The sequence below is a fragment of the Peromyscus californicus genome, unplaced genomic scaffold (assembly GCF_007827085.1).
Source record: "Peromyscus californicus insignis strain IS unplaced genomic scaffold, ASM782708v3 Scaffold_3__1_contigs__length_106647218, whole genome shotgun sequence".
In the NCBI taxonomy this organism is placed as follows: domain Eukaryota; kingdom Metazoa; phylum Chordata; class Mammalia; order Rodentia; family Cricetidae; genus Peromyscus; species Peromyscus californicus.
Genome location: NW_026294551.1, coordinates 95,484,319 through 95,511,150, shown reverse-complemented (window position 1 = coordinate 95,511,150; position 26,832 = coordinate 95,484,319). Strand labels below are relative to the sequence as shown.

General features: G+C 47.4%; 2 protein-coding genes across 2 annotated transcripts in view; both read left to right on the top strand.

Moving 5' to 3' along the window:
• Crebbp (CREB binding protein) overlaps nt 1-12,158 on the top strand; it is a 141,728-nt gene extending 129,570 nt beyond the window's left edge. The window contains 7 exon segments of the mRNA XM_052759244.1: nt 40-153; nt 1,152-1,218; nt 1,220-1,318; nt 1,581-1,748; nt 5,402-5,563; nt 5,851-6,132; nt 7,381-12,158. Coding sequence (XP_052615204.1) covers nt 40-153; nt 1,152-1,218; nt 1,220-1,318; nt 1,581-1,748; nt 5,402-5,563; nt 5,851-6,132; nt 7,381-9,534 — 3,046 coding nt within the window. The 3' untranslated portion in view covers nt 9,535-12,158.
• A 3,487-nt stretch (nt 12,159-15,645) lies between these two features.
• Nucleotides 15,646-26,832, top strand: part of Trap1 (TNF receptor associated protein 1) — a 32,562-nt gene continuing 21,375 nt past the window's right edge. The window contains exons 1-4 of the mRNA XM_052759236.1: nt 15,646-15,779; nt 22,690-22,854; nt 23,469-23,551; nt 25,804-25,944. Coding sequence (XP_052615196.1) covers nt 15,692-15,779; nt 22,690-22,854; nt 23,469-23,551; nt 25,804-25,944 — 477 coding nt within the window. The 5' untranslated portion in view covers nt 15,646-15,691. The remainder of the gene's footprint in view (nt 15,780-22,689; nt 22,855-23,468; nt 23,552-25,803; nt 25,945-26,832) is intronic.

Here is a 26,832-nt window from a genome sequence, read left to right as displayed (position 1 = left end):
TAAAAATAAAAATGACACCCCACCCACCCACCCCTGCAGGCGTGTGTACATATCTTATCTGGACAGTATTCATTTCTTCCGGCCCCGCTGCCTCCGGACAGCTGTTTACCATGAGATCCTCATTGGATATCTAGAGTATGTGAAGAAATTGGGGTGAGTCTCGATTATTCAGAATCAATAAAAACATTTTGTCTATTTTGTGAAATAGTGATTTTTCTCGTTTAGTTTTACGTGTTTTTATTCTGCTATGTTGAGATTGGTTCAGAAGTCTGCTGAGCCTCCCACTTGTGTCTGACCCCGAAGAGCAGTGTCTACTCTTTGCCTTTGCTTGCTTCTCATTTTCTTTTCACTTTGTTGAGACATAATCTGCATATCATGTTTTTGCCTGTTGGAGGTTTTGGAGTCAGTGCTTTTTGACATTATTGACTGGTGTGACCGTTCCCATAAGCCAGTCTCACACACTCTGACTCCTTCACCTGAGCCCTGTGCCCTCTTGCTGCCCGCTGCTCCCTGTCCTGCCCCTGCCTGCAGACAGTCACTAATCTACTCTCTGTCTCTATATACATTTGTCCTTTCTGCTCTTTCATTGAAATTCACTGTTTGAACACACGCTATGTGTTTTTGTTTCCCTGGTACTATGTGTTTATATACCACACCTGTGACATTCTTTTTCCAAACCTGAAAAGGTTTGCTGAAGTGTCTTGAACAGAGTGAATAAAATTCTTTGACATGAGTTCTCTAAAGAGAATTACTTGTCTGAGCTGCTCTTCCATTGCACAGGAGGGAGAGTAGGCAGGAAGATAGTACTTCACATCCCTTTACTCTGTCCTGGCGGGCTCAGCTCCAAATAAGTGCTCAGTACTGAATCTAGGGTTGAATTTATAAATGATGAAGATAATGCTTTTACACACACACACACACACACACACACACACACACACACACACACACACACCTTTCACATTATTGGGTTGGAGCCCAAGTATTTTCGAAGACCTACACAAGCATTATCGTCATTTCTTTTGTTTTCATCTTCCCTCATACTAATTTCTGTCCTTGCTTTAGTTCCTATTCGTGAGCTGCAGTTGCCTCAAAAGTAGATCAGAGTTCACTGACACTTCTATCTGGCTTCTTTCGTATGTATCTTATAGGTATGTGACAGGACACATCTGGGCCTGTCCCCCAAGTGAAGGAGATGACTACATCTTTCATTGCCACCCCCCCTGATCAGAAAATCCCCAAACCAAAACGACTGCAGGAGTGGTACAAGAAGATGCTGGACAAGGCATTTGCAGAGAGGATCATTAATGACTACAAGGTACCCCTGTTGAAGGACGATGTTGGCTTTGTCACAGCTGATTGACATGTTTTGTGTATTTTCCTTTGGCACTCATGTGCTTTATAACTATGATCAATTACAAGAATAGAAAGCGAGAACCTGAAAGCATCTGATGAAACTGCATAAGCAACTATGCAGGGTCAAAGCAGTGGGCCTTTCAGTCAGTTGATGGCTGGTTTGTGTATGAGGTCCCCAGTAGCCCACGGGGACCTGACCTCACCTCTGGTCTGCTTCCTCCTAGGACATCTTCAAACAAGCAAATGAAGACAGACTCACCAGTGCCAAGGAGTTACCCTATTTTGAAGGAGATTTCTGGCCTAATGTGTTGGAAGAAAGCATTAAGGAGCTAGAACAAGAAGAAGAAGAGAGGAAAAAAGAAGAAAGTACTGCAGCTAGTGAGACCCCTGAGGTACAGCCCCCACTAGAGCTCTGCCACCAGAGTGGCAGGCTGGAAAGTCTACATTTGCTGTTGGGTTCTCTCTCTGGATGTTCTCATGCACACACGTAGGATGTCACTATCTCTGTACAAGAGTTATTCCCTATGGGGCCTAGTGGTTAGACCTGGAGAGTAGACCTTTTGGAGCCAGGGCAGTACATGGAGATGGGTGCAAGTTACTTCCTAGAGAAACTGGAGTGCCAGGCCTTGTGCTGCATGTTGTGACAACTCTTCATTTTGTGGCTTTTCTTTTACTTATTTGTTCGTTTGTTTGTTTTTGTGGCTCTCAGCCTGTTCACTGTTTACTATCCCTGTGTACCAGGGAGTGCAGAGTGAACTAAACAAGACCTGACCTTGTCCATGCCCCAAGAAGTATGTTATACTAGGAGAAACAGGAAGGACCTGGATAGCTGCATGATGTGTTTTCAGGTGATGGGGCAACTCGGAGAAGAAAGGAGCTTAAGATAAAGAAGACAACAGGAAGTCTGAGGGTGGTTTTGGAAACAGTGACATAGGAGCTGAGACCCCTTGAGTTATGAGGGTGGAGTCTTCCAGGAAGAGGGGGAAGTGTGCTGTGTTGATGATCACAAGGCACTGTGCGATTATCAGGTAGAGCTGACACTGGCATAGACGGGTTGTATTGTAGGTTCGGTAGGTGTGTACAGTGACCTCTGTGTAGAGTGTTGGTGGCATGTGAGAGATCATGAGTTAAAAGAGTTGAGTGTCTGTGTGAAGCTGGAACTCACTCTGGTGAGGGAGAAATAAAGAATGGACTGCATTGCTCCAAAAGTGGTTGAGACTGGGCCCCAACAGGGCTAGAGATGCCGGCAGCATGTGGTGACACCTGAAGCCTCGGCTAAGCATGAATGCTTGGTGCATACATGATTTGTTGAATGGTTACAGTGTGCCAAGCACTGTGCACATTGAGTTATGTCTTCAAAAAGACAGCTTTAATACAGAAAGCATAGACCAGGATGAAACAGAAGCTTGTATCCCTGGCGGTTCTCAAGAACTCTCAGGTGGTCCCCATTGTCTGACTTTCTCAAGGTTTGATTTCTTACTTGACTGCAAAACGGTTCCCAAGAAGCTGGAGAGGAGAGGCCATAATCACATTGGCCTTATAAGAACAGGCGTGTCTCAGTGGCTGGCTCAGAGTACATTGCAGTGGAGACCAAGTGACCAAGAGGCCACTGGCCAAGCCAGGCCTCAGAGGTGGCCTGGCCCAGAACCATTTGGACTTGTAAAGGACAGCAGTGGTGGCATCACTTGAGGAAGTGGAATGTGGGCCCAACTGTGGGAGTCACTGGTGTACAGCACAGCAGACCACAAGGACAGCCCTTCTATGAAGGGAAGAGGACTCAGGGAATGCAGAGCAAGCTGAGCCATCCAAGGTGGTCTCTGGCACGGTATCAGTGAAGCTGTCCAGACAACCTGGGTGGCTTGTGCCTGAGCCAGCCTTCACTGTGTACCCAAGCACGTGGCGTGTGCTAGGGAAAGCGTTGACAAGTAGACTTGTTGTTTTCTGTCTGTGTGTGCAGTTTCTCAGTGTGCAGCTGAGAACAAGGACTCCCCTTCCTCAGGGATATCTTGGACCTCACAGTGGTGTTAACTTTAGTATAGCTAACACTTTATAGAGGATGCTGCTTTGCCATTAAAAATCAGATTCTCTAGGGAGGAACTGGAGTAAAGGAAATGGGTGCTTGGTCAAAACATATTGCATGCATGTATGAAATTCTCAAACAGAAAAAAGAAACCCAAAACAAAGAAAAATTAGAATCTCAAGTTAGAAGTAGACAAGTGTTTCTGGTGATGTTAAATGAGGGAGACACGATACCACCACATCATGTATTCAGCCCCAGCTTTGGGAAGGAAAAAGCCCACTCTCAGGACTGTGCACAGGTAAAACTCTACCAGAAAAATAACTAAAGTGCATGTTTCCAGATGGCCAAAATAATTTCTCTCTCTCTCTCTCTTTTTTTTTTCTTTTTTGTTGGTTTTTTGGTACAAGGGTCTCTCTGTGTAGCTTTGGCTGGCCTAAACTCAGAGATCAGCTTGATTCCTGAGTGCTGGGATTAAAGGCAGATACCACTATGCCTAGCTCAAAAACAACTTCTTTTAAAAGTGTATTTGGTCGGGTGGTGACGCACACCTTTAATCCCAGAACTCTGGAGGCAGAGGCTGGTGGATCTCCAAGTTCGAGGCCAGCCTGGTCTACAGAGTGAGTTCAAGGATAGCCAGGGCTGTTACGCAGAGAAACTCTGTCTCAAAAACCAAAACAGGCTGGGCAGTGGTGGTACACGCCTTTAATCCCAGCACTTGGGAGGCAGAGCCAGGCAGATCTCTGTTGAATTCGAGGCCAGCCTGATCTCCAGAGTGAGTTCCAGGACAGCCAGAGCTATTAACACAGAGAAACCCTGTCTTGAAAAAACAAAACAAAACAAAGCAAAACAAAAAACTCAAAACAGAAAATAATAATAAAAAATAAACTACGAAGTTTATTTGAAGATGGCCATAGTGGCACACATACCTTTAATACCAGCACTCAGAAGATAGAGGCAGGCAGATCTCTGAGTTAAAGGCCAGCCTGGTCTGTCTATCTACATGGTAAGTTCCCGGACAGCCAGAGCTACATGGTGAGAGCATGTCTCCAAAAAAAAAAAAATCCCAAATAAATACAATTTATTTGAGGACCAGTAAAAATGGGTACAGTAAAAGTGTCTTCTGCTGTGTGTGAAGGCCTGAGTTAAAGTCCCAGAATCTACATGGTGGAAGAAGAGAACAATCTCCCTTTTAAGAAAAAACAAAACTGTTCTCTGGCCTCCCCGTGGGCACTGTGGCACACTCACAAATGTACATACATATATGCACATAGGTAAAGTAATTTAAAAAAAAAATGATTTGACTCGTGGACCTGAGGCAGGAGCATGATGATGCGTTTGAAACGTAGGTTATGTAACATCCCTTGAGAAAGTGATATTCTTGAGCTGAGGGTGTACTTCAATGGTAGAGCACATGCTTAGCATGCATAAGGCTCTGGTTTCACTCCCAGTACTACAGGGTAAAGAAGTTCTCTGGATTAGATCTGGTTAGCTTTTCTACGTTGTATTCTAAATGGGTGACACGCCAAGTTCTTTTCATAGTAGGATTATTGGAGCACTTGAACTGGGAAGTGAGTCTCTTTTAGACCTCAGCCATATCATGATGAAAAGTAGTAACAACAGTTTGCAAGACAAGCTTGGACATGTTCTACCCTAGTGCAGGTGTTGAGTGGGACCTGGAAAGAATCAGCTGGGTGTGCCTGCTCCTTCCCCGAGTCTTTCGAAAATTCATACAGGTGAGCAGGCCTTCCCAAGGCAAAGAACCAGGTACTGAGCATGCAGGATGGAAGATAGCCCACTTGTCCAGTGGAATTTTGGGGAGTGGTAGAAAACTTCCTCTTAAAGCTAAGCTTAGATTCTGAATTAATATCCTGAAGAAGTAACAGGGCATACAGGTGCCAGACGGGCTTGGAGGATTCCATTCTTATGCCTCTGGTGGCAGCATGTGGCCCAGGTGCATATGGGGTCTCTGGAGCCCCACAGCCTAGGAAATGGATGTTGTTCTGACAGCTTTGCATGTGGTTCCAGGGCAGTCAAGGTGACAGCAAGAATGCCAAGAAAAAGAACAATAAGAAGACCAACAAAAACAAAAGCAGCATTAGCCGCGCCAACAAGAAGAAGCCCAGCATGCCCAATGTGTCCAATGACCTGTCCCAGAAGCTGTATGCCACCATGGAAAAACATAAGGAGGTAGTGACATAGTCTGGTGGGAGGGTCTGGGGATACTTGGAACCCAGAGGAGTGGCAGGCAGGCACCAGGCCTGCAGTGCTAGGGCTCCCTCTGTAGAAGGTGAAGCAGTAGTTTGCTAATACATTGTGTGGTTTATCATCGGTTATGTTCCATCCCAGGAAACCAGGGCCTCAAGCAGGCGCTGGGTTTGCTTAGCCTCCTATTACACAGAAGAATGTGGCCAGGCACTTGGCACATGCTGCCTCTCTCTCTCTCTCTGTGAGGTTAATGCAGCTCCTCCTTTCAGGTCTTCTTTGTGATTCATCTGCATGCTGGGCCTGTTATTAGCACTCAGCCCCCTATCGTGGACCCTGACCCCCTGCTCAGCTGTGACCTCATGGATGGGCGTGATGCCTTCCTCACCCTGGCCAGAGACAAGCACTGGGAGTTCTCTTCCTTACGCCGCTCCAAATGGTCCACTTTGTGCATGCTGGTAGAATTGCACACACAGGGCCAGGACCGCTTTGTCTACACCTGCAATGAATGCAAACACCATGTAGAGACACGCTGGCACTGCACTGTGTGTGAGGTAAGCCCCCCCACCTCCCTCCTGACCTTCCCCCATAGGTAGGTGTAGATTCCAGCATTGTCCTCTGCCCCATCAGGAATGGATGCAGGTGTTGACATCTGTGCACAATATTGTTTGTGCTATCTCTCCCAGCATGTGGAGCCAGGCATGAGTGACACCCTTGTTGTCCTCTTAGCTGTCCTCTTGTCCACTACAGCTACAGGCCATGTGCTGAGGCAGCCTGAATATGGAAGGACACTTTGGTTCTACAGGGATTCCAGTGTATTTATCTCTTCCTAGCCTTGCTAGGGGCTTAAGGATGCCTTTCATCCTGCTGGCAGGTTGCCACCTCTGATCAGGTCCAGTGGCAGGATCGCAGCATGTGATTAGAATACTTAGTCCTTATGTATGCACTGGCAGGCTTACTGTCTCCTGCCTTGTGGGTAGCTTATCTTCAGCCGTGTAGAGCTTGTCCTGGTCAGAGCAAAGGCTGCCTAGCCCTTCCTTCTTTGCTTACCTTTAAATTCTTGATTTTCTCCCTCTTTCTCCAGGCTTCTCTGTTCTCTTTCTACTTTTCTGATTTTAGGACTTTATGTGTACTTCGCTTGAGCACAATTTCTAGACCCAGCCATAGGACTTCTCAGCTTTGTGTGGGGTGGTATGTGTGTCTGTAGAATAACTTGAGTGTATGCATACTGAGGTCAGAGGAGAATTGCTCTGTAGATCGTTACCTCATTTCCTTAGAAAGTATCTGTCACTGAACCTTGTGCTAGGCTGGTAACCAGCAAGCAACAGTCCTCTTACCTCCTCTCCGTCCAGTGCAGCAATTACAAGCACTGAATTTTTTTGTGTGAATGCTGAGGATCCAAACTCGGGTCCTCATGTTTGACCATCAAATCCTCTTACCCACTGAACTATCTCCCAAGACCCCCTTCAAATTTAATCCTTCCTTTTTAGTGACTAAATTCAAGTATCTCTCAGCCACTTGAGCTTCTGTGTTGGGAAAAGATGATTTGTTGCCTTTCTCCTGGGGATAGTGTCCCCATGTCCTCTGGTAGTACTTAGAGGAAATGGCCATGGTGTTCTTAGTTCTCGATGTTAAGTCTCAAAGTAAGGTCTTGATGCTTTTCTCAAAGCACATGAAATGAAGGAAGTGGGGACCATTAATAACTTCTCAAGCCTTGGACCTACAGTATGCCCTATGCCCAAGGGAATCTGCTCATGCTGGGCCTGTGCTGATATTGGTCTGTCCCTTTTGCTTCTCTACAGGACTATGACCTTTGTATCAATTGCTACAACACCAAGAGCCACACCCATAAGATGGTGAAGTGGGGGCTGGGTCTAGACGATGAAGGCAGCAGTCAAGGTGAGCCACAATCCAAGAGCCCCCAGGAGTCCCGGCGTCTCAGCATCCAACGCTGCATCCAGTCCCTGGTCCATGCCTGCCAGTGTCGCAATGCCAACTGCTCTCTGCCATCTTGCCAGAAGATGAAACGAGTCGTGCAGCACACCAAGGGTTGTAAGCGCAAGACTAACGGAGGATGTCCAGTATGCAAGCAGCTCATTGCTCTTTGCTGCTACCACGCCAAACACTGCCAAGAAAATAAATGCCCTGTGCCCTTCTGCCTCAACATCAAACACAAGCTCCGCCAGCAGCAGATCCAACATCGCCTGCAGCAGGCCCAGCTCATGCGCCGGCGAATGGCTACCATGAACACCCGCAATGTGCCTCAGCAGAGTTTGCCTTCTCCTACCTCAGCACCACCCGGGACCCCCACGCAGCAGCCCAGCACACCCCAAACACCACAGCCCCCTGCCCAGCCTCAGCCTTCACCTGTAAACATGTCACCAGCTGGCTTCCCTAATGTAACCCGGACTCAGCCCCCCACGATAGTGTCTGCTGGGAAGCCTACCAACCAGGTGCCAGCTCCCCCACCCCCTGCCCAGCCCCCACCTGCAGCAGTGGAAGCAGCTCGGCAAATTGAGCGTGAGGCCCAGCAGCAGCAGCACCTGTACCGAGCAAACATCAACAATGGCATGCCCCCAGGGCGTGCAGGTATGGGAACCCCAGGGAGCCAGATGGCCCCTGTGGGCCTGAATGTGCCCCGTCCCAATCAAGTCAGTGGGCCTGTCATGTCTAGCATGCCACCTGGGCAGTGGCAGCAGGCACCCATCCCCCAGCAGCAGCCAATGCCAGGCATGCCCAGGCCTGTAATGTCCATGCAGGCCCAGGCAGCCGTGGCTGGGCCACGGATGCCCAATGTGCAGCCACCAAGGAGCATCTCGCCAAGTGCCCTGCAAGACCTGCTGCGGACCCTGAAGTCACCCAGCTCCCCTCAGCAGCAGCAGCAGGTGCTGAACATCCTCAAATCAAACCCACAGCTAATGGCAGCTTTCATCAAACAGCGCACAGCCAAGTATGTGGCCAATCAGCCTGGCATGCAGCCCCAGCCTGGACTTCAGTCCCAGCCTGGTATGCAGCCCCAGCCCGGCATGCACCAGCAACCCAGCCTGCAGAACCTGAATGCAATGCAAGCTGGTGTGCCACGGCCTGGTGTGCCTCCACAGCAACAGGCAATGGGAGGCCTGAACCCCCAGGGACAGGCTCTGAACATCATGAACCCAGGACACAACCCCAACATGGCAAACATGAATCCACAGTACCGAGAAATGGTGAGGAGACAGCTGCTACAGCACCAACAGCAGCAGCAGCAACAACAACAGCAACAGCAACAGCAGCAACAAAGCAGTGCCAGCATGGCTGGGGGCATGGCAGGACACGGCCAGTTCCAGCAACCGCAAGGACCTGGAGGCTACGCCCCAGCCATGCAGCAACAACGTATGCAACAGCACCTCCCCATCCAGGGCAGCTCCATGGGCCAGATGGCTGCACCGATGGGACAACTCGGCCAAATGGGGCAGCCTGGGCTGGGGGCAGACAGCACCCCCAACATTCAGCAGGCCCTACAGCAGCGAATTCTGCAGCAGCAGCAGATGAAGCAGCAGATTGGGTCACCAGGCCAGCCGAACCCCATGAGCCCCCAGCAGCACATGCTCTCAGGACAGCCACAGGCCTCGCATCTCCCCGGCCAACAGATCGCCACATCCCTTAGTAACCAGGTGCGGTCTCCAGCCCCTGTCCAGTCTCCGCGGCCCCAATCCCAACCTCCACATTCCAGCCCATCACCACGGATACAGCCCCAGCCTTCACCACACCATGTTTCACCCCAGACTGGTTCCCCCCACCCCGGACTCGCAGTCACCATGGCCAGCTCCATGGATCAGGGACACCTTGGGAACCCTGAACAGAGTGCAATGCTCCCCCAGCTGAATACCCCCAACAGGAGCGCGCTGTCCAGTGAACTGTCCCTGGTTGGTGATACCACGGGAGACACACTAGAAAAGTTTGTGGAGGGTTTGTAGCATTATGAGAGCATTGGGTGTTTGTTTTTTTGTTTGGGGGATTTTATTTTATTTTGTTTTTTGTTTTTTTTTCCCCCCTCCCCTTTCATGTTCTTGGACTTTTTGTACTGAAAATCCAGGCATCTGGGCTCTTTTTATTAAGCCTAGATGGGACTGTGACTCCCAAGCATGGAAGGGTGGATTGATGCTTAAAGAAACAATACAAAGAATATATTTTTTTGTTAAGAACCAGTTGATTTAAATATCTGGTCGGTCTCTCTCTCGGCTTTTTCTCTCTTTTTTTTCTTTCTTTTTTTTTTTTTTCTGTTTGGGGGGTGGGGGGTTGTTTGGATTCTTTTTTGTCGTCATTGCTGGTGACTCATGCCTTTTTTTAATGGGAAAAACAAGTTCATTATATTCATATTTTTTATTTGTATTTTCAAGACTTAAACATTTATGTTTAAAAGTGAAAAGAAAAATAATACTCAGAAACTGGTTCCAGAAATAATGCATCTTATAATGTGTCCCGATAACGAGCTGATGTTGCGGGAAGATTTTTTTCTATAGTGAACTCTGTGGGCATCTCCAAGTATTACCCCTGGACGATAGGAATTGACTCCGGCGTGCACACATGTACACACCCACACACATTTATCTATACATGCTGGCTTAAGCCAGCCTCTTGTCTTGCAGATGTAGAAATTGTTGCTTTGTTTCTCTGATAAAACTGGTTTTAGACAAAAATAGGGATGATCACTCTCTTAGACCATGCTAATGTTAATAGAGAAGAAGCATTCTTTTCTTTCTTCTATGTGAAACTTGAAATGAGGAAAAGCAATTCTAGTGTAAATCATGCAAGCGCTATAATTACTATAAATAAGAAAATTCAAGAAGATTCAATCACTGTATAGAATGGTAACGTACCAACTCATTTCTTATATCATATTGTTAAATAAACTGTGTGCAACAGACAAAAAGGGTGGTCCTTCTTGAATTCATGTACATGATATTAACACTTAGTGTTCGGGGGTTTTTTTGTTATGAAAATGCTGTTTTCAACATTGTATTTGGACTATGCATGTGTTTTTTTCCCCATTGTATATAAAGTATCGCTTAAAATTGATATAAATTACTGAAGTTTTTAACATGTATTCTGTTCTTTAAGATCCCTGTAAGAATGTTTAAGGTTTTTATTTATTTATATATATTTTTGGAGTCTGTTCTTTGTAAGACATGGTTCTGATTGTTCGCTCAGAGTGGAGAGGTCGGGGCTGCAGTCATGGTTGCAGCGTGGGTGGCAGCTGGGAAGTGTCCCAGGCTTATGGCCACCAAGGGGAAGGGGGGGGGGGGTCCCTGTGCAGAGTGAGGAGGCATCTTAGCATTGCCTTGCATATCCAATACTCACAGGTGAATGTCACCCATGCCACAAGGGACAGTCACCGCTGGGTCAGAAACAGCACTTTGCCTCCAGCCCACTCTTCCTGTCCTCCTCCTCGTTGGCCAGCTGCCCCTGTGGGGAGGGCTCCTGCCCTTTTTTTTCCAGACAGCCCCCCTTTCTCTACCCAGATCCCACAATCAATGCAAAGGGTGCTCCAGGGACTTGAGGTGGTTCCTGACCTCCCCTCCCCAAAAGTTCAACAGGGAGGTTACCTCCATCAGCCTGCCCCATGTGGCCTCATTAGGGCTTTGCAGGCCTGGTGCCACCCTGGGGGCTGCTACTTCATGGTCTTACTCGCTCATGAAGTCCAGTTACAGGTGCCCTTCCTGAGCAGGGGATGGTAGCTCCTGAGTACTGTAAATGTCACATCTGAGGAGGGCCACTAACGGGGGAACTCGACCCCTAGCCTGCTGCTCCCAGGGAACTTTTTTTTTTAAAAAAAAAAAAAAACCTGTCTTCCAACAAAAGAGTGGTCTAGATGGGGGTGGGGGCAGCTCAATTTAGAAATCATGACCCAAATAGCCTTCCTTTTGGCCTTTTAAGTTCACAGAAGTATTTTCAAAATTCCTGATACTTGGAAATCTAAATTTGACGAAGCCTTTCAAGATTAGAGTTTTGAATGTAGAATTTTGAATCTTGGATTTTAATACTGTGGATAAGACCAGGTAAGGAATAGGCCATCATCTAACTTCCCCAACTAAGCGCTGTCCCAAGTCCTCCAGAGGTGATGCTCCATCCTTGTTCAGCTTGATGGGTCCTTGCACATTCTCGGCTCTCTTCAGAATTCCCTTTGCTGCCGATTGGGAAGCCCCAAGCCATGTGTTCAAACAAGAAGAGGAACTGGAGCCTCAGAAGAGCTGCTCTCAGCCCCACTCAGAAGGTGGCACTTGGCAATGTGCAGCCTTTTAATGTGGGCAATGGGGACATCCTTTTCAGGTTATCCTGAAGTTCAAAGCTATGTACCAACCTCCTTGGAGTCTGCATCCTGTGCAGTTGTCCATCTGGATGTCGAAGGATGTGGCTGAGGGTGTGGGCTGTGGATACTATCCCTAAGTTTGTCCTAAGGAAATTTCTGTAAGAGCTGGAGTGCCCAGACACTGTGTCTCATGCTGTATACTTAAGAGGAGAAGAAAAAAGTCCTATATTTGTGATCAAAAAGAGGGAACTTGAAATGTGCTGGTGTTTATAATAAAAGCTGGTAAAACTGCTTGGATTCAAAGGTGGTTCCGATTGGCTAATGATCCCCTTAGCGTTAGCTCAGCTGCTGATCATTGAACAACTGAAGATGCCTGGTGTCAACCCTACATGCATTTGAGGCTCTTAGAAACTAGCATTTAAGAACTGAATGTTGCCGGGCGGTGGTGGCGCACGCCTTTAATCCCAGCACTCGGGAGGCAGAGCCAGGCGGATCTCTGTGAGTTCGAGGCCAGCCTGGGCTACCAAGTGAGTTCCAGGAAAGGCGCAAAGCTACACAGAGAAACCCTGTCTCGAAAAAAAAAAAAAAAAAAAAAAAAAAAAAGAACTGAATGTTATGTCCACAGATAACATGCTATTCTGCACTGGTGGGGTGAAGACATAACTTTCATTTGGTTTCTATTAAATGGGGCCAGCTGGGCATGGTAGCCCATGCCTTTAATCCCAGAAGAGCTAGAGCTAGAAGAATCTGGAAGACCTCAAACCCAAAGATCCATATAGGGAATTAAAGGACAGCCAGGGCTACATAGTTAGAGACCTGTCTCAGAAAGGGGAGGGGCAAAGGTTGTATTTGAATCAACGTTTAATTTTAGTGTTGCATGACAGAATAAGCTGGTGTTTTAAAAAACAACACTTCTCATTAAGGTGATTGTGAGTTGGTAACCACTGTGATGCCAGGAAATACAATACAGGACAGTGTATTGGGAAGCAGTTCTATGCCCAGACATTGTAGAAAGCCTGGAGAATGTAGGAATAAGTCTGCCCATTTGGGACTAACAATACACAGTAGCCTGATAGGTACTGGGTGTTTTACATGCATTGGTCATTCTAATTGTGTTGTGAATGCTAGGTGCAGGTGGAGAACAGTTTGTTCACACTGGAGAAATGGTTCAGAACCCAAACTAAAAGCAGACTCCCAAGGAGTTCAGTGAATGCGTCTGCAGCTGACCTAAACTGTCTAAAACAGTGCTTTCCTCGTGCTCACGGGGTTATAGAGGATTTGTTAGAAATCTTTGATAATTCACTTTTCACTAAACAAAAGTTCAAAGGGAGTCAGATGAGCCTACTATCCACAGAATTGAGCTGATGGACCCCACTTTGTCCATTCTACAAAATTCCTACTAGAGGCTTGAAGCTGAGATGGCCTTTGGGTCTTTTTTTCTTGTATTCCATGGCTGTTGTCACAAGGAAACCTGCAGGCTGACATTTCCCATACTTGTTGGTTGATCTATGAAATTCAGATAAAGGATCCTGGGAGGAGAATGATACAGAAAGTTCCAAGCTAGAGTGAGAATCTGAACACAAAGGTCCTTTAAAGTCTGTTGTGTGCAAAGGGGAACTGAAGAGTTGTTCCTGACATCTTACGGGTATTTTCCCTCCTGCTGCCAGGACTCCTTTATTATCTGTGGTACTGCCCGGGATTCCTGAGAGGTTGGCACAGATATGGGCCACTAAGACAAGATAGATTCCCATGTTCCTTCCTGGAATGAGCACTAAAAGAAATGACTAAAGTCCCTAAGCTGGGAAGTGGGAACAGGCAGGGCAAGAGGCAAATGTCAAGAGATGTCTGAAGTGGGCCACTGTTAGACAACCACTGTAGTTGGAGCTAGAGGGTACAAAAGGCCCTTGGAGTTTTTTGGTTTTTTTTTTTTTTTTTTTTTTGGTTTTTTTTTTTTTTTTTTTTTTGGTTTTTCGAGACAGGGTTTCTCTGTGTAGCTTTGCGCCTCTCCTGGGACTCACTTGGTAGCCCAGGCTGGCCTCGAACTCACGGAGATCCGCCTGACTCTGCCTCCCGAGTGCTGGGATTAAAGGCGTGCGCCACCACCGCCCGGCCTAGGCCCTTGGAGTTTTGTAGGAAGTCATTTCCTGTTCCTGACCCTTGGTAGATACATAGGTCCAAACTTTGGTTTTCCGGGAATGGGCGGACGACAGGAGGGCCTAGGTTTGGTTTGCCTGCAATGCAGTTGGTTTACAATGAACAGACCCTACATCCCCATCCTTAACTAAAAAGCCCAGGTTCTCCTTTGCCAAATGTCACTTCACCTTTTCTAAACATTCTGCTCTGAGCCAGATATGGTGTTCTATAGATTGCTCAGTCAGTTCTGACAGAAAGGACGATTCCAGAATGGGGAATTAAAGGAATGAACTGGGAGGTGTCTCGATCCAGGGAAGCTATTCTGTGTGGTGACATGACTGGGACCCAGGCAGGGTAGGGTAGGTAATGCAGGGCCTGTGGGCAGAGACAGAAGCCAGAAACCGATTCTAAGGATCCCAGAAAGGACATGCATGGTAGGACTCTAATGAGGAAGTGTGGGGTTGGTAGTGGAGGATGTGGGTCTATAGGAGCAGAACTGGCTGTGGAGTGGGGATAGCCGTTAGGCGTTCAATGAAATATGTCTTCCTCAGCTCCTCTCCACCTTACATTTTGAAACAGTCTTTTTGCTGAACCTGAGGCTAAGAGATTTGTGTAGACTGGTTGGTCAGCAAGACCTGACCAAGGATTCTCTTCCCTTTCTCCCTAGTGCTGAGATTACAAGCGCACATTGCCCTGTCATTTTCTTGGGGACATCAGGGTATCAAACATTTCCAGACTGAGCCATCTCTCTGGCCTCCTAAACCTGTCCATTCTTTTTCTATTTTCCATCTATAAATCAAGAATGTGAGAGCTGTCCTTGACCTATTCAACCTGGAAGCATTCCTAAACATGCCTGCCCTCTGCCAACATTTCAAGTCTATCCAGGATCCGGGAGGTAACCGCTCCTGACTCAGAACTTCTGGATTTTTTGCATCCCCATTTACAAATTATAAGTAAATCGTTTTGTGTCGCGTGTATGTTCCTGCAGTTGGGACTAGTGTCTGGTAGCAAGCTAAGCAACCACGTTAACATTTTTGTAAAATTTGATCATAGCAAAATATATTTAGCAAGTGAGAACCTGTCACAAAGGTGCCACCTGGGCTTTACTCTAAGATAAGAGCGTTAACAGGCCATCTGTTTAGGAAGTGGCCAGAGAGTTTGGATCAGGCGTTCGAGACCAGGTTTATGGCCTGGATCCCCAAGCAAACTTCCAGGCGGGAGAAAAGTCACAATGAACGGGTAAGTCCACTTCTGGAGTTGTTGGTTACTGAGTTCACGTTTTGGTGAATGATAGTCAAACCTAAAATCTCTTTGTCACTGTAGCTTTTTGGCATTGCCATAGGAGACTTCTCCCAGTGGCCCAAACGCACAGAAACACATGGTTGGGTAGGTCCCGCTCGTCCACACTCCAGCCTGGGTAGTGACATCTCGAGAACGGGATACTCGCGCCTAGGCGCAGCCGAAGCTCCGGGGACACAACCCCCACACCCTCCACGCCCTTGTCACTGACATCCAAGGTCAAAAAGTCCGGTCCTCAGGCCCCCGTGCTGGGGTTTGCTCCGACCGCGTTCCCCCGCGCAGGCAGAACCTTGGGCAGCCCGAGCCCGTCGCTCGCCATGACGTCACTGCACCGCCCCTGCGGAAAGCCTCCCTCCCCGCTCGTGGCTGTTCGTGGCGCTTGGGACGCAGGCATGGCGCGCGAGCTGCGGGCTGTGCTGCTGTGGGGCCGCGGGCTGCAGGCTACACTGCGGGCTCCCACGCTGGCGGGTGTCCGGCGAGGTGAGCGCGGCGCAAGAGCGCAGAGGCAGCGTCTGAGGCCGGGCGCTCTCTGGACTGGTGGGAGGCCGCACAGCACGGGGGCTACCACGTTGGGACGGGGACAGGGAAGTGCGGTTGCTTCTAGGGAGACGAATCGCAGGCACCCCCAGCATGGTCTGGTCAGCCCCTGGCGTTCCTGATGGCAGTCTCCCGCACTTGGGTTCACTGGTTCGTTTGCACGCAGCTGTGCACACGCTCAATTCCCGCAGAGCTCAAGCCCTGGGGAAGAAACTGAACAAAACCAATAGTCACCCCGGACTTCAGGAAACCGGTGAACTCGGAGGGGTTGGTCCCTGCATCCCCAGGGTCTGGAATTAAAGATACAACAGGGAATGGAGAGAGTAAAGGACCTTAATCTGTGCTTTCCCACCCTCTACTCAAGTAATGGTGAAGGTGTTAGCGTAACATACACATAAGGTATATGTATTTACAACTTTTTACATAAAAGGGCCCAAGTCAAATGTGAATTGTGCTAAAGAATCTTATTCGAAGTTTCCACCATTCCTTACACAACTTTTCATGTTAGCATATACTGGTGCACGGTACAGTGGCTTTTCCAACAGCTAGCTACTCATCCTCCACTAAATGCTCTGCTGAACACAAAAATTGTTGCTATGTGGTAAAGTTTGAGTGAGTGCTTTAGTCTTGAGGAACGTGTATTCAGTTTTAGAATTGATGTTCCAGAGTGCCGTTTTTTGTTTGTTAGCAGATTTTGCCAAATTTGACTCGATTTATTTATTTATTTATTTATTTGTGTGTTTGTTTTTTGAGGCGGGGTTTGTCTGTGTATGTATTCTCTAATAGCAAAACTGCCTTAAGAGAACTCCATAGTATCTTCTCCAACATTTGAGTATTCTTTAAAAAAAACAAAACAAAACAAAACAAAAAACAGTGCACAGTGCCTAAGGGTCAGTGTGTAACTCAGTCAGAGTTTCTGCTTGGCTTGCATAGGCCCTCAATTGGTCCTCAGCACCACCAAGAACACTAAAAAGAGCTTGCTGTAGAAGACACCTTGTGTGATTTGCATCTGCATGGATACTAGTTGACAGACTGTTTTACTCCTCTAGCGGTGGACTGGCATCTTCTCTCTGATTTCCTCTTTGTACCCTTGCATCATGTTCTGCAAACACCTCCTCTGCCCTGGCTGGTCGGCCCAGTTTGTTCACAGAGGCTGACTCCAGAGTCTCCCCGAAGCATAGCTGCAAAATTTGGTGCTCCTTTTCACCGACTAGGATTCCCTTTTATTTCCAGCTTCTGTGGTGGCAATAATTCTCCTTGGGTATTAGGCGGAGAAACTATATACGATTTGACCACTTCATTAAAGCTCTGATTTCAGTCTGCTTCCATGTTGTATCAGCCCTCCAAACCCGCTGCTGTTGATTGATTGATTGATTGTTTCTCCAGAGCAGCCCTGGATTTTGTCTTTGTGGTGGTCCTAAATTCACGGTTGTCGTCTATAATAAACTTGTCCTGGTAGGATACAGCTCAGCCAGACAGGAAGTGACACTCCATGTAAACTAGCTCTCACCTGTGTCATAGAGATGATCTGATTGAAATTTCTAATTTCAGAAAAACAGCCAGTGTGTCTCACAACTTACAACACTGCTCACCCCTGAGGTGCCTTAATGAAGCAGAGCTCTAGTAAGAACAGTTACAGGTCTGTAGGAAGGGTGGGTGACCTTTGTGAAGTCAAGCCCATAGCTCAGGTGTTTTCTCTCCTAGCTCACTTGAGTGGCTCCTGTGGTCAGGTGACTTTTTTCCCCTTGAAAGCTGGACTGAACAACCTCTGCAAGGTTTCCTACTCCCCTGAACCAAAAACTGTTTTTGTTGGAACTCAGTGATGCTGGGTTTATATTCTCAGAAAGATCTACTTTTGTAATATGAGAATTTGATACCAGGAAATGAAAGCCTGTCCCTGTTGTAATTTAATGAGATAAATTATATATTAACGAATTAATAGAAGGGATGCCCCAAACCAGCACACAAAAAATAATTTGAAATGAACAGCATAGAAAGTGAGTGGTGAATTCATAGTAGGGAGGGATTACTAGGAACAGTGGGCAAAAGCAGGCCTGGGAGGACACCACAAGGGGCCTTGAGCCAGGTCTGGAAGCAGTTCTTGTGGAAAGAGGGATGTGGTTGCAGCGAGGGCAAACATCATGGACACTGGCTAAGAGTGTGTGAGTGCGTGCCTACATCGTCAGCAATGTCAGTCACGTTATCAGTGCTCCTCTGTGAGCTCCAGGCCATCCAGTACTGTAACAGGAGAAGGCTGGGGCCTGCCTTTGAGGTTTGTGGCTTTTCTTTAGGGTGTGGGGGAAACATGAAAACCGATATTGTGCAGATAGTGTGTTTAATGTCTTATTCAGACACTATATTGGGTTATTGGGTTATTTTTCAAGGAATAGAAAGTTCAGCTAACCTGGAATTAAATCTGGTCCTCCCCACTTTTTAATGGATGTATTTTACAAAATACACTGGAAAAACATGCAATGCTGCCTGTATTGGATGTAATTCTGGGCCACAAGTTTGCATACTCCTTTGCAGCTGGACCTATGCTGGCAGGACTTTACCTCGTCTGTATTGTTTACTGTGTCCTCTGCTTTTATCTTCAAAATAAAGACGCACCCCATCTCTTCTACCATACGACTTTTGCTGTCAAATTACCACTGCTGGATGGACCTTTTTCTTAGATCTAGTTTGTCTTAACTGTGGAATCACCATCTCACCCACACTAGCAGCAGGAAGTCGGTTCAGCTGTCTGTTGGTTCCCTTCACAGAGATGGTAGACACATTTTTGGTCCAGTTACAGGGGGTTAGTTTATAACCATCATGGTGGGGAGCATGGCCCTAGGCAGGCATGGCGCTGAAGCAGTAGCTGAGAGTCCACATCTGACCTACAAGTTGTAGACAGCTTGTTTTTTTCTGTTTTGGGACTGTTTCCCTAATGTAGTTAGGCTGGCTTCAAACATAGAGTCTTCCTATCTTAGCTCTCCAAATGCTAGTATTACAGCTGTGCACCATTCAGATGATTATTTGTCATTATTGTGTGTGCAGAGGACAACTTTTGAGAGAGCAGTTTTCTCCCATGTTTATGTGGGTTTCAGGAGTCAGACTCAGGTCACTGGGCTTGTGTGGTAAACACTACCCAGTCAGTCATCTTGCCAACTCCCCCAAATCTTTTTTAAGACAGGGTCTCATGTAGCTCCAGCTGTTCCTTGAACTCTTGATCCTGTATTCCTGATCTTAGTTGTATCTCTTCTGTCTTCTGTCATCTCTGAGCTCCCCTCAGTCTGTCCGTCTGGACTGCAGCCCTGGGGAGGAATTCCAGCCAGTGGTCTTCTAGGATGTCTGTCAGTTTAAGGGTTATCTAATGTTTTCTTATGATTAGATAGAGACGCAGTTTTGGCAAAAAGATAGCAGAGGAAGGATAGTGTGTCTCATCATGATGGCAGGTCTCCTGATGTGGGAGTCATTTTCCCTCTACGATAAAGTCATTGACTTTCTCTTTGAAATCAACAAATGTTTTTTCAGGATACACAAATACTGTACAGTTGTTGTTTGTTGACATCTGTCAGTAATTTCTGTCTGCCACAGATATGAGCTTGATTTTTCTACTTGTTTTCCATCATTCCATGGCAATTTTCCTATTAAAAAAAGGTTGTCCTCTCTTCCCTGTACATCAAATTATGGATTCTATTTGTCAGACTGAAGTCTGGAGTAGCTACTGTTACAGTTTTGCTCAGATCATCCCAGTTTCTACACTAAAAGTGCCTTCGGGTTGGAGGTGTTGTCCTGACTCATCCCTCGGTGCCGAGTCCTTCCTCGCTGTCTGGCACCACAGAGTTCTAGGCTCACGTGTGCACCCACCACACAGAGCACGTGTTCCTTTTACTAGGAATGGCAGAATGGTTCCAGTTTGCCCGGGACCAATGTGTTCCTAAGAAAGGGGTGACTACTAGACAGCTTGAGAAGGCCCTAGCCTGAGGGTGCTTGTTGCTATCAGGGTGTTACCATCCGTCAGTGGACAGGGTTAGGAAATGCACCCGCACAGGTACACACGCTGTGTGTCGGCTTTTATTTCCGGTCTCCATGACGAGGGGTCTATGTCCTGGTTGTGTGGTACCTTCACTCCAGGGCAGCACTCAGGTCCTAGCCCTTCCCCCTTTCCTGCTCCAGCTTTGAGAAGCCAGGCTCATTTCACAGTGTGTTAGTGTGCTTGACCTCAGTTTGTACCCAGGACAGTTTCAGACTGGACAACTGGGGCTGGTGAAGAGCCAGTTTTACCAAGCTGAGCACGTGTGTGCAGTCCTTTGGAGGTCAGCTTTGTAACCTGCAGTAAAAATGACATTTTCTGGTAAAGCCTCTACACATATGGTCATCTTCAAAAACATTTTTAAAATCATACTGGAAAACTAATTACTTGTAAACTCGTATCATATTCACCAAGTGTACTCATAGCAGGGACTACTACATTATCTTCTAACTGTTGTGGGAGGGAGAGGTACAATTTCTTTCCATATCCCTTATGCTCACAGGGCCTGTATCCTGAGTGACAGATGATATACCTTCCATGTCTTTGACATTGACAATGTTCTTCAATATTGTGGCCTTCTAGCATCACATCTCTGTAGAGATTCTTCAGGGAAGGAGCCAGCAAAGCCCACTCTTCCCGAGTGTCTTAGTCACTGTTCTTTTGCTGTAAAGAGACACCATGACCACAGCAACTCTTTTCGTTTGTTTGTTCATTTTTTGGTTTTTTGAGACAGGGTTTCTCTGTGTAGTTTTGGTGCCTTTCCTGAATCTCTCTCTGTAGACCAGACTGGCCTCAAACTCACAGAGATACGCCTGGCTCTGCCTCCCAAGTGCTGGGATTAAAGGCATGCACCACTGCCGCCCAGCTTCCACAGCAACTCTTATAAAGGAAGATGTTTAATTGGGGCTGGCTTACAGTTCAGAGGTTTAGTCCATTATCGTTATGACGAAAAGCATGGTGCCATGCAGGCAGATGGTTCTGGAGAGATGTTGAGAGTTCTACATCTAGATCAGCAGCAGCAGGAAGAGTGAGATACACTAAGCCTGGCTTGAGCTTCCAAGACCTCAGAGCTGCCCTGACCCTGACCCCCATGACACACTTCCTCCAACAAAGCCACACCTCCCAATAGTGCCAATCTCTCTGAGCCTATGGGGCTGCTTTCATTGAAACTACCACACTGAGTGAAGTTCACTTGCACAGCCTCACAGGTCACTGCAGGCATGGTCCAGGAAGGTATGAGCCCCCCTGGCTGCTGTGCTTTATTGTGTCTAATGGCATAGTAGTTTGTTCACGTTATTATGGCTCTGGGGGGGTGGGTGTTTAGAGATGGTTCAGCTGTTAAGAATGTTTATTGCTCTTTCAAAGGACCTGGGTTCAGTTCCTAGCACACCTACCTGTAACTCCAGCTCCACAGGGATCTGATACCTTTGTTTAGCCTCTGGTCATGTACACTCATGTGCATATAATTCATACACAGATGTTGGGAGCACAGAGGTCCTTGTGCTCACAATAACACTAGGGAAACTTGGAATGTTAAACCTATGGAAAAGATGTATAGCCTGTTTTTCCACCCAGAAGGCTGGGAATGGAGGTGGTTAATAGCTCTGTGTTCTGCACTATCTGTAGGGCCAGGTCATGCCAAGCTCCCACGAGCAGGACCAGAGGTGGCTAATAGCCGAGACGACCTCTACACTGTCTGTATGACGGAGGCCAGGTCCTCCTCTAGGCCTTAAGATAGCACAAGTAGACTATCAATAGAACTGAGAAGAGTTTTGATCTGATTATCCTTGTGCACAGGGGATCGTGTTACAGCAGGAAACATTTCCCTAAATTGTACTGGACTTAAATATGCCTCCAGTAAACTGCCCCAGGTCAAACTCTAGAAGTTTGAACCAACACCGGCTACTGAGTTGTGCTGAACGGGATTTCCTTCTTCCCCCTCACGGTCCTTATTCTGCCAGCCATTGTGTTTCAGAGACACACAGGCACTCAAACTCATTATTTAAAATAATAAAAAAAATTAATTACATTTATATTTGTGTATATGTGTGGGCATTTGTGTGCCATGGCACACATGTGGAGGTCAGAGGATAACTCCCAGGAATTGGTTCTCTCCTTCCATCGTGCAGGTTCTGGGGATTAAATTCAGGTCATCAGGCTTGGTTACCAAGCATCTTTACCTGCTGAGCCCTCTCACTGGCCCAGATATATTTGTTTTTAAAAACTACTCATTTCTGGATATTCTTTTATTCCTTCCCTAGATTAGAGATTAAAGGTGAGCAGTAGTGGGCAGAAGGGGCTTCCTTTCAGTCCAGATGTTCACTCAGACTGTCTTGAGGACTGACTGTATCCCTCTAACAAGTGTTGACTTGTTAGATGTCTACTAAGCCAGGCCAGGCCCCGCCAGCTGGCCCTTGGGGCTGCCGAGAAGTATAGACCAGGTCCATGCCTCTGGCTGAAGTACAGTGTCTGCTAGGCTATAGGTTTTTGTGGCCGTTGAAGGCTTAGGCTGATCCCACCAAGTGGAGACAGCTCCCACCTAGTTCTATGCCAGAGGTGTCAAGACCTGTCAGGCTTGCCAGGAAGTCACAAAAGCAATTTCGAGTCCCCTCCTGGCTAAACATGACCAACCAGGTGTCTTTTGGTAAAATACATAAGACAGTCAACCTGTAAGGGAAGGCCGCTGAGACTACCTGCTACAGCAGCTGCGCCTTCGTCCTCACGGGCTGGACTGAGATCCACTTCGGTCTCCGCGAGACAGGCACAGTGTGAGTGAGCTAGGACGTCTGCCTTCGAATAGGAATTCCCATCCGTTTTTCACAATTGTCCTTACAGGAAAGCCAGTTCTGCACCTTCAGAGGACCACGGTCCAATTCCGGGGCCCCACACAAAGCCTCGCATCAAGGATTTCTGCGGGACAGTTGTACAGCACACAGGCAGCCGAGGACAAGAAGGAGGAGGCCCTGCACTCCATCATCAGCAGTACTGAGGCTGTGCAGGGTAAGCCTAGAGATTTAGGTCTTCTGGGACGAGTCCACCATCTCAACGCCTGCAACTCCTGGCGATCACCTGCTGTGTCTTGCCCCCTCTGGTGGTCATCCGAAAAAGCTGCCACCTGGCAATAATGACAAGTGGTGGTAGTCACTGAAAGGGAATACTGCCCCAGCTGTTGCAGGACAGGAAGGCTGTTTCCAGGCCCAAGGGCCATCTCCGGGGCCCAGGGGCTCCACTTCTGGCTTTTGATGGAAACTAGGACAGAACTGTTGATGTTGACAAGTGAGGCTTTCTTATAATTTTGCTTTTTGAATAATTTATTAGGCAAATTCTTTTGGAGAATACACAGTAGAACCTGGTAGCTAAGGCCAACCTGGGTCTCCAACCACACACTCTAGGAACTCGGCTTCCACAGTTTGCTGAAGCCTTACTTAGTCCCCACGTGGCCCTCTCTATGGCTGCGGAGTTGTTCCATGTCCTTTATTCTGAAAGAGTCTGTTTAAGTGTCCACTTCTCTCAGTCATTCCTCTGTGTTTAAGAGTCAGGACCTTACCCATTCTTTCAAAAGGTACAAAAATGGAAATGCAATTTCATTGGTTGTGTCAATGATTCATTACCAGGTTCTGTCTCCAAACATGAGTTCCAGGCAGAGACAAAGAAACTTTTGGACATTGTCGCTCGTTCCCTGTACTCAGAAAAAGAGGTAAGATATGTGTGCATCACTCCCCAAGCTGGTCAGGGGTCTGGCAAAGCTGCTTCCATGCCATCCTAGGAAAGTGCCAAATCTAAGTCCTGTGCTTGCCGTCAGAGGGCGTGAGGTGTGGGCTGAGGACAGGCCCCACTCTGGGTCCACTGATGAGGGGTTCTTACAGTGTCTGTTTTAGTTTCTCAGATCAGTATACCAGATGGTTCTTTGGGCCAGGTCGACTTTGGGAGTTAATTAAATGTTGCTGATGGTCTTTCCGTCTCCCAGTGCTGGCCCAGGCATCCACTCTGCTCTTTCGGGCACGACAGTTGCTTTGAAGCCCTTGTGCTTGCACGCCTCCTCAGACTGCAGGCCTGTGCCTCTGTAGTGACGACCAGAGAGCGCGTGCTGCAGAAGAACTTTACTTCGTTCTCCAAGACAGGGCCTCTTATGCGCCTCTATAGCTAAGAATGACCTTGTACTTATTTTTTTCTCACCTTTATTTATTTTGTGTGTGCATATTCGATAGTACTCATCAGTGGTCAGTGGATTCTTTCCTTCGACCTTGTGGGTCCTGGAATCACACTCAGGTCTCCAGGCTTGGCAGAAAGTGCCTATACCTACTTAGCTCTCTTGTTGGCCTGGCCTGTCACTTTGTTATACAGTGTAGGGCTTTCATTTGTTTTTGCACTTTAAGCCTGGCTAGGAATGTCCATCAGGGCCCCAAATACTCAGGACCACTGGCTTTTGAACAAGGGGGTGGGGGCAGGGTGGGAGTAGTGGGTGCAGTAGGCCAGCACTTCAATTCAACCTCGATGCCTTTCTCTTTTTTCCTGACCATTTTCCTTCACCCATGACGGGAAGCTGTCTGAGCTCTCAGAATGCTTAATATGTTCAGTATGCAGCATGCTAGTTCTCTCAGTGGCACTCTCGCGTTTAACAGCATGCTAGGTGACATTGTAGTCCCTAGTTTTGCCACAGTAAACATTTATGGGGCATTCCTTTTTGAACAGTGTTTGGTCCCTTGATGTCTAGCACCCTTCTTGTGGACTTGCATGTGTGTGACCGAAAGAACAATCTGTGCTTTCTAAAAGGCCTGGAGGACATGTCTCTGGTGCTTCTCCTCCTTTCCTTTGTGTTTTGTCATTTGGAAAAATTCCTGGAAGATGGCAGCTCGCCCATCCTTCCACCTTGCTTCTGCCACACCAGCTGTGAGTGCTAACATTGCAGACACGTGTCCCTGCGCTTCATTTTTAGAGATTCTCTTTGAGGAGATTAACATTCACTTTTGGGTGCTGAGAATCATGCCCATAGTCTTAGTGCTGGGGAGAGTAAGACAAAAGGATTATGAGTTTGAGGTCAGCCTGGGCAACACAGAGAGACTGTCTCCAGACAGTGGCAACAACAAAAACAAAATCCGTGTAGATGTGACAGGACTTGGGAAAAGTCAAGAAAAGTGCCACCAGCAGAGGGTGGTTGTACACACCTGGAATTCTAGCACTTGGGAAGCTGAGACATGAGAATCAAAAAAAGAGAAACCTGAAAAGGGGGAACTTGCTCTCTCAGTGCAGCGAACACTGAGATTCTGAAGTAGCATGTGCCTGTTTCACAGACTTAAAGGCTCTTTGGGAAGCGCTCTCTTCGGTCTCGTGTTACCCCTTCCTGTCTGCTTTCATGAGCTGTGTGTGTAATCGAGGCCTCTGACCTCCTTTTCTGTGAAAGATTGAGGCTCGTGTTTGGCCCCCTGGATGAAATGAAGCAGCATTTTCTCTTTTCATGGTGGTCGGGACTGAAGCCAGGCCCTGGTGTGCATCAGGCAAGTGTCCTGCCTGCGTTCCCAGCCTCACCTCCTCTTGGGGGTAGAGAGCAGAGTCTCACTAATTACCCAGGCTTCCTCTCATCGAGTATTGAGTTCACAGTCTTCTGCCTCAGCCTCCTGAGCAGCTGAGACTACAAGCCTCTGCCACTGGGCCTGGCTTGGCACTGTCCCTTTCTCATAGAGTAAGAGAGACAGACATTTGGAGATGTTTACCATCTTGCGCAAGTCAAGGGCTGGTCACAGGCTTCTTAAAGTCTGAGTTCACATGTAACTTCAGCCTTCATTGAACATCCTGAAAGGAGAGGTTTGCTACAGAGCATGTGCTGAGGAGATGCCATCCACCGAGGGAGTCTGGGTATTGTGTGCAGGTCCTCAGCCACAGCCATTGCAAACTCACCAGTCAGATCTCAGTCAGCGCCATTCACCTTCTGCCTCTTGCTCCATTCCCTAGGTGTTTATACGAGAGCTCATCTCCAATGCCAGCGATGCCTTGGAGAAACTGCGGCACAAGCTGGTGTCTGAAGGGCAGGTGCTGCCAGAATTGGAGATTCACCTTCAGACTGATGCCGAGAAAGGCACCATCACCATCCAGGTACTTCTGTCTCGGCATTACCTAGCTCCTCCTCAAGAAACAACCAGACTGAGCAGAGTCAGGGAGGCATGCATTCCAGTTCTAGCTGGCCCAAGTGCTGTGCTGACCATTCTTCCAGTCTGAGGACTCCTGCTTTCAGTCACTCACCCACCTTAGGAAGCTCAGGCACTGACAGAAGAGAAGGAAATTTAAAATTACTTCAGTGGTCTCTTTCGAAGAGTGAGAGTTGTGGGGGGTTTCTTTGTACTGTTTGTGGTACTGGGGATTTAGCCTAGAGCCTGCTACACACTAAGTAAGTTCTCCATCGCTGACTTCTGTGTACCCTTGGGTCAGAGTTTATCATTTCTTTTTGTTTGTTTGTTTGTAAGACAGGGTCTCTCTGTGCAGCCTTAGCTGGCCTGGCCTCAAACTTACAGAGATCCACCTGCCTCTGCCTCCTGAGTGCTGGGATTAAAGGTGTGCACCACCGCCACCTTTCTCTCTTTTTAAAAGAAGCATTTATTTTTATTTATGTGCATGTGCGCTTATGTGCGTGCTTGCGCACACCAACATGCATTCAGATGCCTGAGGAGACAAGAAGGGGGCAGCATATCCCCAGGAAGTGGAGTTAACCGTATGGGTACTCAGAACCAGCTCTGGTCCTCTGCAAGAGCAGTAAGCATATTAACTGCTGGGCCGTCTCCCCAGCTCTCGTCATTTATTTTCTTGTATGCTTTTATTGATTTGAAGGGAAAGTTTTGCTTCTGAAAAAGACAATATTTTTTTCTTCTAGAAAACATTCAGAAAATGTTTTCTTCTAGAAGTTTTTTTACTTTAGCTCTTCCATTAAGATCTGTGATACTTTGCAGTGAACTTCCGTGTAGGTATGAGGTGAGGGCTGGAATTGAC